This window comes from Neltuma alba, unplaced genomic scaffold (assembly GCF_004799145.2).
Source record: "Neltuma alba isolate B1F8T4 unplaced genomic scaffold, ASM479914v2 tig00010519_pilon, whole genome shotgun sequence".
In the NCBI taxonomy this organism is placed as follows: Eukaryota; Viridiplantae; Streptophyta; class Magnoliopsida; order Fabales; family Fabaceae; genus Neltuma; species Neltuma alba.
Window position 1 is genome coordinate 63,820 of NW_021635394.1, and position 15,481 is coordinate 79,300.

A 15,481-nucleotide genomic window follows, 5' to 3' on the forward strand; every position below is an offset into this window, starting at 1 on the left:
CATATGGATGGATATGATTAAGAGATAACGGGAGATTATGAGAAAAGGGACAATGAGAGGATTCTTTCCCTTTTCAAGTTCGAGGTAGTGTTCGGTTGGGGTTTTTTAGGAGAGGAAAGGGAAAATGAGAGGGCAAGTGCGTTTGCTTTGGATGAGGATAGTAGAGGGAAGATAAATTTTTTTTTTTTTCCTTTTTACCCTCCCCTCTCCTTCTCTTGTTTCCCTCGGAACAATTTGTTTTTAATTTTTGGAGGGGGATGAATAATTTGCACATTCGGACTCAATTGACAATAAAATTTTTTAATATTCCAATTTTGTCCCTCGTGATTAAAGCTGTTTGTTTTCCTCACCGTTCCCTTCCGCCACTCTTCTTCATGTGTTGTCGCCTCGCCTCCTCCAGCCGTCACGCATCACCGTCGCCGCCTTATCCTACGGCTACTGCTGCCGCTGCCACCTCCAGCCGCCACGCAGTATGTCATCCTTCGCTTGTGGCACTTTCAAGCTAACCCTGAATTCTTTCTTATTTGGGTCTAGAGCTGAATTTCTTTTCTACATCTGGTTTTCTTCTGGATTCTCTTGATAATTGGTTCTTTGGGACTGTGATATGAAACTGCTTCGACACTTGCTAGGAATAATAGCAGAATTAGCCTTGACTGAAAACGAGGGTTATGCTCTGTCCAATCTCCCTAATTGACAGGCATGAAAGTTTATTTTTTAACATTTCTTCCAAATTCTTCAACACATATGGACCGCTGGAAATTGTGCATCGTTGTGATTATAGTTTGTGACCTTTTTATGATCTTTTCTTAATTATAAAGTTCCCAATTTATGATCTTCCTAATCTCCTCTTATGGTCTTTTCTTAATAATAGCTTTCCCAATTCATTTTATCTCAACCTTACGGGAAGAAAAATTCTATTCTGTCTGTAATAAACCAATTTATAAGTTCCTGTTGTGATGGTTTTCGTAATTTGTGAGGAAAACTTGAATGAACAAACTAAAATTGAAATGGGTTGAATTGAGTCCTCCACGATGGAAGGTAATGTTGTAACCTGGAGAAAGCTCACAATTTCAAAAGTTGTTGGATCCTGGCCTATCCGATATCATTTATGTATTTTATTCTCAAGGTTCTCTATTGCAAATTGTCTTTCTTGCATTATGGAGGTAAGCCTTCAATTTAATGCAGAGACGTATAGCTTTGGTGTGGTTGTTTTGGAGATGTGTGGGAGAAAGCTCTTGAGTTGTCTTCATCAGGATCTCCAAGGGCATTCTTGATCACAGATTGGGCATGGTCCTTGGTTAAATCTGGGAACATAGAAGAGGCTTTAGATGCTTCCCTTTAAAAGATGATGTTGAATAAAACTGGTGTCTCTTTACATCAACTGGTGTCTCTTTATAAGATAATAGATCTTAGATTGACTAATTATTTGGTATAAAGTTCTTCATTTTTCATGTATTTTTTGGTTTTACTTTAGGCTGTAGTTGATAAAGGGAAATGTAAATTCAAGCGCAATCAAGTTTTACTGTTGGTTTTACAAGATGAATAGTGTGCTCTGTTTTTTTAACCTATTCCTTGCTGCACAACTGTCATGTTCAATATCATTGCTTTCTTCTTAGGTCATATTGGATATCATCAGTAGCTATTTCATCATTTGATGAATTTGCAAGGCTGATGGCTATGCTTAAAACAGATTCATGGGAGATGAGCACATCAGAATGTTCATCTTAAACCTTTGATATAATGATTAACAAAATTCCTGAACAAAAATGATATAATCCAAAATGATAAACATGATGTCACAAATTAATAGAATATGTAACATGTCATAATATCATACAAATACATAAAAGTTTGTTCCATCACATATCTTTAAGCTTTTATTTATTTAGTTATTCATTCAATGTCCTACTTACTTTTAGAATGGCACATTTTAGTGTCTGATTGGCTATCAGCTTTCAAAACCCAGTTTATTGTCCCTTTTCCACGATTTTTTTTAAATTATCATATTTTATAGAAGTAAAATATTTCAAAAAGTATATTAAAATTAATGAGAAAGATCTATTATATATAAGTGAGGAAACATGTTTCTGGGGATTCTGACTAAAAGCATAGTAAAATGTATATAAAAAAAGTTTATTATATAAAAACAATATAAGGGTAAAGTTGTCCATATAAAAATATTGACCCTCCCCTTCCCTTTTGAACCAAACAGGTAACATTAAAAGTGCTCCACTCCCCTCTCCTTCCGTTCATTAAAAGCCCTCCCCTCCCCTCCATGAAAATTCTTCCCCTCTCCTTCCCTGCATTGAACGAAATAGGGCTTGAGGGAATCAGCAAACCTGAGGAACCATGGGATTGAAGATCCAATGTTAGGAATGAGGGGGTGTTTGGATAAAACCAAACCATAGTTTGGAGAATAACTTCTGGAGAATAGATTGTGGAAAAAATAGATTTTGTGAAAAAGTGATTTTGAGAAGTGAGAGTATTTGGATAGTTGTTATTAGAAGCATTTTTTATATGTATAAATTATTAAAAAAAAACATAAGTTAATATGATAATTACATAAAACATAGATTGTATGATATATTTTAATTTGAAGGAATAAAATTGTTAATAATATACTCCTCTGGTCCTAAATGTAAGACCCTTATACATTTAGGACCGGAGGAGTATTTTTTACCAACATAATTAATAATACATAAGATAATGTAATTAATAAATAATTAATGTGTATATTTATTTATAAGATATAAGATTAAATATGTTTATAAAAAATTAATTAAGGGGTGTTACTCTAATAGGCACAATCATACTCTCCAATTTGAACCAGAAGCAAAATGGATTCACTTCTTCCGGAAAAACCATGGTTTTGATCCAAACCATGGTTTCAGATAATTTGTGCCTGTTTGGGTTGTTATTTTCCCAAACCATGGTTTGGGTCTCCAAACCATGGTTTGGCCTGCTATCCAAACAGGGCCTGAAAATGTTGTCACCAAAATGACTTTCACTCCATCTCAAATTTTCTGAAGAAACTCAATGATCACCCCATGTCATCTTCAGATTCCAAGCCTTCCATCATTCATCTCATGGTTCATGGTGGTTGATTTAGGGCTTCAGCTTTTGTTGTTGTATCTGCTCCCCCCCCCCCTCTGATTGATCATATTCCTAGTTCTAGTCATTTGCTCCCTCTCGTTGACAACAAAGTTGCTGTGCATGGTGGTCCTTGTGGTGGTTAAGAGTGGTTATGCTTGTTTCAACTGGATCTTCTTGTGTTCTGTTTTTCCTTGATAAAGGACAAGCTTAATTAATATGGTATTTTGCTTCGATAATTGTAGATATCGGTTAAAAATTATGTCAGCATTCCATTGACATGTTCCCATTCCCATTCACTTAAAATTCATTCATGTGTACCAAATATATAAGTGTAAAATTTCCTGGTGATTTTCAAAATGGAATTTTCAGTTAATATTTTATTGATTTCAGGGAAGGGCATGGCTTCTTCCTCGGTGATTACTCCTGAAGATGTATTGGAGATGTTGATGAACGATGGTACAATTGATGCCCTCAGATTGAAGATCATCAATCAACTCAAAGCTAATGTAATTTTATTTTCTTATTTATAATTTCCTTGGTTTCACAATGTTCAATTGACTTTGGGTTGTTCCCCTCACAGCCTCACCCCACCCTTTTCCTGTCAAAATGATGAGAAGCCATTTATTGTTTTAATGCCTTTTAATGGGATCTACATACATGATAGAATTTATCATTGAATTTGGACTGATCTTAAGGCTGATAGTGGGTTAATGGTTCTCAAGTGTTAACACTGAAATATGATGCATGAATTGTTAAATCAGTGATGGGATGTATCCACTTTTCTTTGGCAGGAGGAACTCAAGAGTACCACTATTAAGATGGCTGAACAGAGTAAAGTTCTTAATACCCCTGGGGCTGAGAAACAGACCAAAAGAGAACTGTTTGATGCACTTCGTCAAGAACTTGAGTAAGTGACTTAATTGCTTAACATTTTTACTTATGTATTTGCTTTTTTCCAAGGGCACTTTATATAAGTTGTATTAATAGTTGGCTTTCGGAATGCTGCTGAAAAGTTATTCTACCTAACACAATTTAGTTTGGATGGATAGGTTTTGCTTATTCTGCACACATGTTGTCCAATAATTTTGCATCTGTTGAAAGTAGGATGCATAACATGTTAGTTGACGTAAGTGGATCTTGTGCTCAGCGTCTCACAAGGAGGCTGTGCTAAGCATTGAGATTGTGTTTGTTCAGTGTGTCCTTTGATCTTGTGTTTCAGCCATTTCTTTTCCATGTTTTTCTTCTCACTATCTTTTCTTTCTTCTTCCTCATTGCTTGACTACAAAATATTGTGCTTGCATGTGTGCGAGTAACCAAGCATAGTTTGGGTATGATACTGGTAGAACCCGAATGGCTAGATAATTAAGTGAATAAAAAAAAAGCTGAAATATAATCTAGTAGAGGGTTGAGGCAAGAATCTCACTCTCAACTCACTAATAGCCGGGATAAAATCTACTAAAATTTACTTAAGCAAGGATCTCACTTAACTAGATTTAGTAGCCAGAAGGAAAATCTCCAAATTACTGAACAAATATTTATTTCTCTCATATGTTAGCTTATAGGATGGCTAACATATTTATAATGCAGAAATTACAATTGAATAAATATAAGAATTAAGTAAATATCCCTAATATCTTGGAACTAACAGAAAGAGACGTTGGTGGACCTCTGACAACCTAAAGTCCCCTTATTCAATTAATAAATCATTAATAAAATCAATAAAACCTAAAAGACTCATTCAACTCTCCTAAAAAGATGCAAACAGACTCAACCACTACTCCAGTCTCCCTATTTCTTCTCTGGTGCGTTAATGTGCTGACTTGGAGTCCTATCAATACTCCCTCCCTGAAGACACGACTTGCCCTCAAGTCGTAATTGATGAACTTGCACATCCACTTGAATTGTTCCTTTATCCATTGGATTTGCCTTTGACCGATGGTTCCCATTCATTTGAATTTCTAATAAGAGCAGGCTTTGAAATTGGGCAGCAGTATGGGTCCCTGGAATAACTCCCTGAAGCTTGTACTTTTTGCCATTTTTCCAGAAAATCATGAACATCTCGTTCCAATTGGTTTGGGTGGTATTCAATGAAGCCAGCCATTTAATGCCCAGAACAAGATCAATTCCACTTAAAGTGAAGGGGAAATAATCTCGTTTAATAACTAAATCAGAAATTTTTACCTCTAAATCTGTGCAAATACGGTTGCATTTTACCACTCTACCATCTCCTGTTTGAACTCCAAATGAAGACGTCACACTAGTAGGAAGACACAAATCAGAAACTAATGCTTCTGATATAAAATTGTGAGTAGACCCACTATCTACTAAAATCAGAATCTCTCGGCCCATTATAGAACCTTTGAGCTTCATGGTTCCAGCATTTGCCTTCCCTACCATGGCATTAAACATAACCTCAACTTCCCCTCCATCTCCCATATTGTTGACATCTTCTTTTGAGGGTAGGATAATTTCTTCTCCTTCTTCAATGAGTTCTAGGAGAGAAAAAGAGGAGTTGCAGCGGTGCCCTGGTTTGAAAACTTCACCACAGCGATAACAAAGCCCTTTCTCCCTGCGACGTTGGCGTTCAGATTCCAAGGTAGAGGAACTGGGTGATTTTGCTGATGGGTGCTGAGACAAATATGTGTTTGGGGTTGGCGGTGGAAGGAGCTTTGGAATTGCAGATGAAGATGGTTGTGCGATGCTTGTGTCTTGTGCTGGTTGGGTATAGGGGAAAAAAGTGCGAGTTACTCCTGAGGCTATGTTGGGCTTAGGCCCATTAGCATTTTGGAGCTTAGTTTCATATTCTAATGCTAAACTGGTTGCTCGATAGACAGTTCTAGGCTTATGGATACGTACATCCGCCTTCAACTCTTCCTTGAGCCCATTGATAAAGACACCTAACAAGCAATGCTCTAGCCAATTCTTGACGCGTGAGGACCTGCGAGCAAATTCAGAACGATACTCCGACACCGTCCCTGTCTGTCGAATGCTACAAAGGTACTCATCTGGGTTCTGGTATTCCAATGGTCCATAGTTTTCTTGAAGAGCCTTCACAAGTTCATCCCAATACACTACCGTGCGTTCATTGTTAACCCAAGAGAATAGATCAAGCGCGTCTCCCTCCAAGTACATTGATGCCACATCCACTTTCAAATCTTTGGGGTGTCATAGTACCTAAAATATTTCTCCACCTTCAATATCCAGCCTCGCGGATCCCCACCGCTAAACTTGGGGAATTCAATTTTCGTGTAAGGCATTCGGCGCCTATAAGATGCTTCAGGTTCGTCCTCACTATCAGCTTCCCAATGAGAACGATGGTTTCCTCTTCGACTTGTTTCAGATGCAGCCTCCAAATTGGCTACTCTGTTAGCTAATGCTTCAATATTTTCTAGTCGCGCAGCAATTGTGGTCAAAGGATCACTATCTCCTGCTAAAGGATTTTCAGGTGGGTTGGGAATGCGGGATGATCTAGTCTCAACCTGGCTCTGATACCAATTTGGTAGAACCCGAATGGCTAGATAATTAAGTGAATAAAAAAAAAGCTGAAATATAATCTAGTAGAGGGTTGAGGCAAGAATCTCACTCTCAACTCACTAATAGCCGGGATAAAATCTACTAAAATTTACTTAAGCAAGGATCTCACTTAACTAGATTTAGTAGCCAGAAGAAGAATCTCCAAATTACTGAACAAATATTTATTTCTCTCATATGTTAGCTTATAGGATGGCTAACATATTTATAATGCAGAAATTACAATTGAATAAATATAAGAATTAAGTAAATATCCCTAATATCTTGGAACTAACAGAAAGAGACGTTGGTGGACCTCTAACAACCTAAGGTCCCCTTATTCAATTAATAAATCATTAATAAAATCAATCAAACCTAAAAGACTCATTCAACTCTCCTAAAAAGATGCAAACAGACTCAACCACTACTCCAGTCTCCCTATTTCTTCTCTGGTGCGTTAATGTGCTGACTTGGAGTCCTATCAGATACACTATATGTGTAAATGTGAGCAAGTAGTTTAGAGTGCTCTCATTACTCAAATTAACACTGAGAGAAAAAGACTGATACCCAGGGAGCTAGAGGTGCTGATCTCCTACTTTCACTTTCTCAGCCTCAATAACTAAGGGCTCCTCTTGATGATATGTAATAAAGACTATTTTTGTGCCTGCAGTGAAATGGTGTGATTTCAATGCTGTGCGTGGAGATTTGTACTCGTTAGAAGACATTTATATTGCTACCATTACTGTAAATGTAGGATATGATATGTGCAAATTTACTAATGTTATTACTTGCATTGATTAAAATTTCCACCCCGTAAACCTCAGTTCTTGAATTTTACGTTGTCTTGATTTTCTGATTCTGCCTGCTCCTCTGTTCCGCAATATAGGTGCAGTTCAACTATGACATACAAACAAAAAATTGTGCTCCTCCAAATCTAAATGTAGGAGCTGGTTAAAGAGTTTGTTTGAGGGTTTATCTTTTGAGCATCCATTCGTTCCAGGCGAATTTGATATATATAATCTTAATCCATTTTATATTTCATATTTATCATTTTCTCCAAACTAATTTATCTAATTTATAAATTGATATATACTATGATGTTACATAGACTTATTTTAAGAGCATATCTCATTTGTTAGAATTAAATAATTTATTTAGTTTCCTTAATCTACCCAAAGTAGTTAAATAGATCTTATATTAAGAATCGAAATAGTTTAATGGAAGTTATATCATTAAAGATTTGAAATAATTGTAGTACTTTCCTAATCTGCCCTTATCAAGAGTCAAAACTACATTAATTATGATGAATTAATTACTCATAATCTTTAATTGTATAGAAGGGCAACATAGGAGAAAACTAGTAAATGTTCTAGATATTATCAAACCGGACTTATATTTTGGATCAAGTAGGGCTGGGTGAAAAAGACTTGTATTGTTGATCAAAAAGAGTATTTTGCCTTTTTATTTGTCTGCTCTTGCGTTACACTTAGAATGGCAAGATATTGATCATTCCTTGTCAATTGCATTTTTATCTTGGATACTGTATTTATTTAGTATATGATGAAATTTATATTCGTATTTGTTTTGGTTATCTTACTTAAGTCCATACTCATTCCATGCAGAGCACCAATACTTGAGAAAGCCTCTAAATCAGTTTGGGATTTAATTTTAGACAATAGTGGCCTGGGAAGAGAGATAAGTGAAACAGTTGAAAGAGTATTTTGTCGATTGAGTGGCCAGGAGCCTCCTTTATTTCCTACCCCGAGTGATGAACCACAAGCTGATAATAAGGAGGCTGACAATAGAAAGGACAAGAAAGGGAAAGGAAAAGAGAGAGAAAATGATAATATGAATTCTAACATTACAGTGAAGAAAAGAAGTTTTGGTGAAATGAATTCCCAAGTTGATGAAACCGCCGGGAGGTCTTCTGATTCTGCATCTGTACCAGAAGGTTCAAGCAAATCGCCTATGCCCGTCTCAAAATCTTGAGATTGATTTGCCATGTGAGCTGGCTTCTTAACAGAATTGATTACCTCTGGTAAATAGATTGTCACTTGTAACAAATATTTTTACAGTCTTTAAAGTTCATGTAACAAATAGTTTGGCTGCAATGTCTATGATAAGTGAAGTTTATTTACCGTCTAAAATTTAGCCTGTTTTGTTCAACTCTGTTAATGCTTCCCTGGTTTCTATCTGTGAACTTGTTGAATGCGTGTAATTGGTATTGAGAATTTTGTTTGAATACGTGATAGGTTTATGCCAAAGGTTGTGGAAACTGGAAACTTTCAGCCTTGGTTTTCACATTTACATGGGGTTTGAAGTCATGACTTTGTGAGTTATTAGCCAATTCTCTAGTAACTACACCAACCTTTGTTAATAACTAATTCAGTCCATGCAATGCACGGGGTATGTTTGGGGCAAATAAAAAGCTGTACAATGGACAGAAATTAAAATAAAAAGTTTGGTTTCCACAATAAGTTTTCCAAATTCATAGATTATAAAAAAAAAATTTTTATTAACATTAAAAATTTTTGCTATAGGATGGCCATTGCCATAAAGGACCAAGATCTTCAACTATTCTTCGTGTTGCACATGTGATACGGCAACATATGGCTGCCGATGACTAAACCAGTCGGGGCAGATACAATCCAATGTTTGTCATACTCTGACCTTGACTCTTGTTAATAGTTATAGCGAAATATAGCATCACTGGATATTGATGCATCGAATGGTGTAATTGTCAAACATGAAATCAATACATGCAACCAATATGTGTCCCCGTAAAGTCTACTTCGATGATGTTTTTCTAAGCCGGTGACTATGAACCGGTGTCCTTAAACAATCTAATTGATTTGTCTATGTTACGCATCAACATTATGGGTGCCTGTGCAATGCATGAGTTGTAAAAATGATTTTATAATTAGATATAAATAATTATTAATGTATGTAGTGATTTAATTTCAAATTTTTATAATTTTATAAATAATAAAGTTTAGGACTCGTGCAATAAAAGTGTCAAATTAGTGAAACATGCACGAGTAAGTTTTGTTAAATATAACTATTATATACTACCTCTAGTTATAGTTGTAAGACCTCATTTGTAGTCTACAAACTACAAATAAGGATTTATAATTAGGGCCAGAGGTAGTATAATGAATGTATTTGTCACTCATTTAAAAAGACTGCAGGAAAGATTTTTATATACAATTGGTCATCTATGCAGCCTGTAGTAACATGAATATTACAATACATGAATATTACAATATATGATCGTGGAGTTATCACATATGAGTGATTTGTTTTCACTAAGCGAGAAAATAAATGTCCTCTTATAATAGTGGCTTTTAGACCCAAGCGATTTTAACTCTTTTAAATAAATTGCATTATTTTTATCTCGTCTTAAAATTGACTTCTTTTTATTTTTATGTAAAAAATCAATGAAGAATTTATCTAAACATATCATATGTGACAAATATTTTATATTTTAAGACCATTCAAAGTTGTTTTAATTATAAATCTACACTTAAAATTTTTACCAAGTGAAAAAGCGATCATATGCCTCCTTTTGATATCTGCTCTAGGATCGGTGCATTTAATTCTTATAATAAATTGTACTATTTATATATTGACCTGCTATTGATTTTATTTTTATATTGATATATAAAATCAACTAGCGTAAACGATGGGCGGGATACATAGGCTACAAATTATTAGTTGCCAAAAAACTAATTTTCAACAACAAATGCTTCAAATTAATGGAACATTGATGACAAAGCGAATATCATGAAAAGTAGTTCAACGCAAATAAATATTTTGGAATAGTGTTACAACTTAAAAGTGTGGAGTATACAATTGGAAGTGAATCCTCTTCTGCGCAAACTGAGACGGCAAGCATTTATTTCGCCTGTGAAGAAGACACTTAAATAGTCGTCAAACATGGCGCACTATGAGCGAAGAAACTGCTATACAAGGCATGAGTAGTGGGTATCACTAATAATTCCATAAGCTGCTATAATAAACACTTGTCCATGTGATGATTAATAATTGGTCAAAACGGGATTGGGCTAATGCTTCTCAAGCAGATGGTGAATCCCAATCTGTATTTTTAAAAAAGCTATAATAAATAAGTTCCTTAAACATTTACTTGTAAAAAATCCTGAAATGATTTGAAGTTTATTTTTAAACTTAAGTACATTTACATATATAAAATTAATCCCAATAATCAATCCTTAATTCCCAATTCTTCTCAAGTATTTCTCTAAATAACAAATCCGTTCATGTACTGCACATTAATACAACAAATCTAATTCAAAAGAAAAAAATTCCACATCTGATGAGTACAAATATTGCTCTCATGGTAGAAGATTTTGTGTTATAGTGTTCACTACTACATTACAGAATGACAAATACTTGACAGTTATTTTGGGTCATTTGACAGTTAAAAATCGTCAAGTATACTGGCGTCAAATATTTCAATAATATTTGATGGTTTTACTTAAAGAACCGCCAATTATTATTTGATCAATTGACAGTTTTTAAGAAAAACCATTAACTACTTCTCTAAATACTTGACGGTTAACATTAAAACCGTCAATTATTGAAGAACAAAAATTGACGATTTTAATTAGAAATCATCAAGTATAAGTAAATAATACTTGACGGTTCTCAAAACCGTCAAGTGTTGTCTAATAGTGGTGAACAATACTTGACGATTAAAATTAAAGCCGTTAAGTATTATTATAATACTTGACGGTTCCTTCTAAAACCGTCAAGTATTATAGCAATGCTTGACAGTTTTGAGTAATAACCATTAAGTATTATGGGAATTTTGTTTTATACAGGTTCTGCTTTGTCAATAGCCCCTTGTAATTTTGAAACCTCATACAAAGCAGCGTGTTCAACAGAACCATGCAGGTTGGCATTCAAACCAATTCAGCCATATGAATGTAACCACACATGTATATATGATGAGGCAAAAATTTACATTATTATACACATCTTAATGAACCAAAACCAACTGTCATATTAAAAAAACTTGTGTTTAAGGCAAGTAAAAATTCTGGATAAGTACAAAAGTGAACCAATTCCAAAATTGGCCAATTGCCAAAGTTGTTCAATGCCAAAAACTAACCAACAGCAAAAAAAACCAAAACCAAAATTTAAACCAAAGCTATACATGTCTTGTACTTCCTTATCTATTTTGTGCCCACTATGCCCACTGACGGAATAAGGCTATCGCTAACTCTTCAATGATTTCTTCCATCTGAACGGATGAATACACTGTGCAATATGTGTTGGCAAAGTACTGTATGCAATCACAAATTATGACATAAGTTAGATATAAATGTAAAGCTACAATAAGTATAATTCTTAAATATATAAATTGAACTTTAACAAATGCATATTACCTGTGTAGGGATTATGTCAGCATTATCCATAATTATCTCCTTTATGAATTTCATCACGCAATATCCACAATCAGAGCTTTTTTTGGGCTGACGTGGGCACTATAAACAATGGAAAAGGAAATAATATTAGTCAATCATATAAATAAACCATATTTAGTAGAATAATAAATAATGGTAATAAATACCTTCACTTTCTTCCACGGGAAGGTATCGTCAAATTGGCCATTTTTTTAGGGGGCAAGGTAAGGCTTGATTTGTGTGGTATAGCCACAAAGCCCTGAGAAATCAATAAAATTGAATATTAATTATTGTCAAAAATTAGATTGAAGCAAGAAATTAAATTAAATTTAAATAATAGATATAAATGTTACTTATTGAACAATGAAACCATAAATGGTCGATTTGTTGGATCCCCATGAAGAGAATCGAGATACCAAATCCTCGGCTTTATAGGATTGACCACAATCAGCATCCAGTGTCCCTTAAGTATAAGAAAGACAATTAGAACAATTACAAAATATTTTGAAAATAAAAGAATATAGGAAAGTTTAATATACTACGTACCCTTGACAGTAAGGTGCTAAAAACAAAGTCTCAGGCTTTGCTGTCCTAGAAATGAAGATATCTACCAAGTCTTTGGATAAGTCTTTCTTCTTCATATCAGGTCCATGGCCAGCAAAAGTGTAAGGGCTGATAATCTTGAACTTGTCATCAAGGCCATTAGGGACTATAAAGTTCTTGAAAAGATACCTAAATCAACAAAGATACCAATAGAATAAATGCTCAAGTACTTAAGTATTTAATTAAGGTTTTAACAAATACCTGATATAAAAGTTACAAGCATTTGTGCTGGCCATTCCATGCGTCAGAATTTCTTTCAATACTTCATTTGTGACATACTCTGACAAGGGTCGATCGTAGACCTCTAGCTCAAACTCTAGGGGAATCATGAAATCCTCACCATGTTCTAATCGGGCCCCAACTGCATATTCATCAAGACGTATTCTGAATCTTGATGATACTGCTTGAACGGGCTCATAGGGCTACTTTTATGGCGATGATAATGAGTGATCACCTAATAGGCTCTTCTTCCCCTTAGACTGACAAACGGACGGTTAGTAACTAAAACAGAGTTTATTTTAAATCAACTGAATGTTTCAACCTATACATATATACCTTTGAAGGATTCTTAACATAAGAAGACGACCAGGCCAATTGATAAAACTACCCACTGCTTGAGCTACTGTCTTTGGATCTGGGCTGGGCATCGGGAGAGGCACATTATGAATTATACTCTCTCCTAGTAAATTGAACATGTGGCCCATTGCAATAGTGTGATATTTAGGGCTATCTACCATACACTAAACGTCTACTTCACCTTGAGTTAACATAGGAGACAAGTTAGTGTGATATGAAAATAATTGAATGTAATCGTATAAACACAAGAAGTATTATACCTCAGGTAACAAGGGGAATGTGTAGCTGTCTTTGCCACTTGGGCTGAGATTCGAAGCCAGCTATGGTGCTTGATTCTTGATCAACTGCTCGATTAGGAGCGCTTGTGCTTCAACTTGCTCCTTTAACCAGCGCGTTTCTTCCTTCAACTTCATGAACTCAACAGAGGAAGGCGTGCACGATGAAGAGTGTTTTTGTCAATACCCGAAGTAATCCATCTTGGTGACTCCATAACTGACACCTTTAAGAAAACCAGGATGGTTAAGAGTCCCCAATGCCCTCCTCAATATATCCTGGTCATCTGCAGAATATGCCCCCTGCGAAATTTCCTGGGACAAACTCTTCGGTGCAACAAACATTGACATAGTTATTCATACTTAAAGATATTTGACAATAACGTGAGGATTATGTAATTTAGAATAATACTCACCATCTTGTCCACGACCTTCTTAACATGAGGATTATCAATTTGGCCATCTTTATTTTGCCTGGCCAATGCCCACAGCATCTGATAGGATACAGTGACATCTGATCCCTCCTTCTGAGTCACCTTTTGCTCGAGGCCTGCATAACCCAAGCGCCCCTTTCGGTAGGAATATTCATTCTTCTTTACCCTTTTCTTATTTTGGGCACTTAATTCCTGCAAAAACAAAGTAGATTCACAATTAAACGGTATATAGATTAAATAAAATGGACTATTTAATATCAAAAAGAGCGAGGATTATTACTCGAAATTTATTTGACCGTACAGCTTATCCTTTCTTATTCCACTATACAGCAAATTTCTTTCCTTTCGTTTGAGCTTTCATGACCTCTTGCATAACACAAAGGGCCCTCTATATGTGTGCAGCCTCGTCCTGCAACTGTCTCTCCTAGTCAGAGGCATCTCTCGGCTGAGATGGATTATTAGTGCTAGATCCAATATCGTCTACCATCTGCAATGAAATTCAATCAAACAAAATGAATCAGAACCCATTAAATAAAAATAAAGTCATTAATGACAAAATTGAAATAAACAAAATTAAAACAAATAAAAGTTAATTAAAGCAAATAATAAGAGAATTTACATGCATGTTTAAGTAGATCTTTTCCTGTTTCTACTCTTAGGATTTTGTATATTCTTCTTGGTTTGAATTGTTTTGATCTTCTTGTGAAACACTTTCCCCTCTTTGAAATCCATATTCCGTCATTGTGATTGTGCCTGACGTATATGGATTCATTTTCATTTAAATGAGATTCAAGTGATGTCCCTTGAAATGGATCATCTTCAACTACATTGTCTTCATACCCCGTCTCTTCATTCATTTTATTAGTCAACAAAACAATAAACCATCCTTTAGTAGCCGGGTCAAGGACATAGAACAATTGTGTAGCCAGAGAAGCTAAAATGAATGGCTCTTCCTTGTATCCTTCCTTATTCAAATTCAATTGTATGAACCCTAAGTCATCAATTCTCAATACATTATTATTGTCCTCCCACTTGCAACCATATCTCAGAACTCTGAATTCAATATAATCTAACTCCCGAATATCCTCAATTACCCAAAAGTATGACATATGTGCATAGATAGGATTTTTATCTTTGGCACTCAATATATGCATGGTATTAGCTACAAGAGTTAAGCCACTATTTTGTTGTTTACTCCGATCATCTTGCTCTTTAGTATAGAAAGTGAACCCATTGATAAGGTAGCTTGTGAAAGAAATCACATGTTTGCTTGGTCCATCTGCCAACAACTTTAATTTCTTCAAAACAAAATTAGGATCACTATTATACTTGCCATGCACCTGCTCTCTCAATTATGTTGTAAATTGTTTATGTGTGTTTTGGTGTACCAACTTTCAAGTTTATTGGGATTATCCCTCTTTAGCTCATCAATATGCTCATTCACATAGTCCTCAATCTCTTCAGATTTGTGCAATACATATAGATGTGCCTACTCCCACTGTTGGTTTGAAATAGTTATAACTTTCTTTCCCATAATCCCTTCTCCATCCGTCCTTTCATCATGACG

At 35.1% G+C, this 15,481-nt stretch overlaps 1 protein-coding gene and 1 long non-coding RNA gene across 3 annotated transcripts; both read left to right on the forward strand.

Annotated features, from left to right (window-relative positions):
* Positions 1-336: 336 nt before the first annotated feature.
* Positions 337-8,772, forward strand: LOC114756869 (uncharacterized). Of its 2 annotated transcripts, none has more exons than XM_028945805.1 (4): positions 337-470; positions 3,484-3,599; positions 3,885-4,000; positions 8,226-8,772. In XM_028945805.1, exons 2-4 carry the CDS (start codon positions 3,492-3,494, stop codon positions 8,590-8,592), a joined length of 591 nt encoding a protein of 196 aa, XP_028801638.1. In that variant the 5' UTR covers positions 337-470; positions 3,484-3,491; the 3' UTR covers positions 8,593-8,772. The 2 variants fall into 2 exon arrangements, with proteins under 2 accessions (XP_028801638.1, XP_028801637.1); XM_028945804.1 differs by lacking the exon at positions 337-470 and adding an exon at positions 1,617-1,717.
* LOC114756870 (uncharacterized) lies at positions 7,094-7,438 on the forward strand. The gene is made up of 2 exons (XR_003741511.1): positions 7,094-7,184; positions 7,274-7,438. It is a non-coding gene; the product is annotated as an uncharacterized LOC114756870 (long non-coding RNA).
* Positions 8,773-15,481: the final 6,709 nt, after the last annotated feature.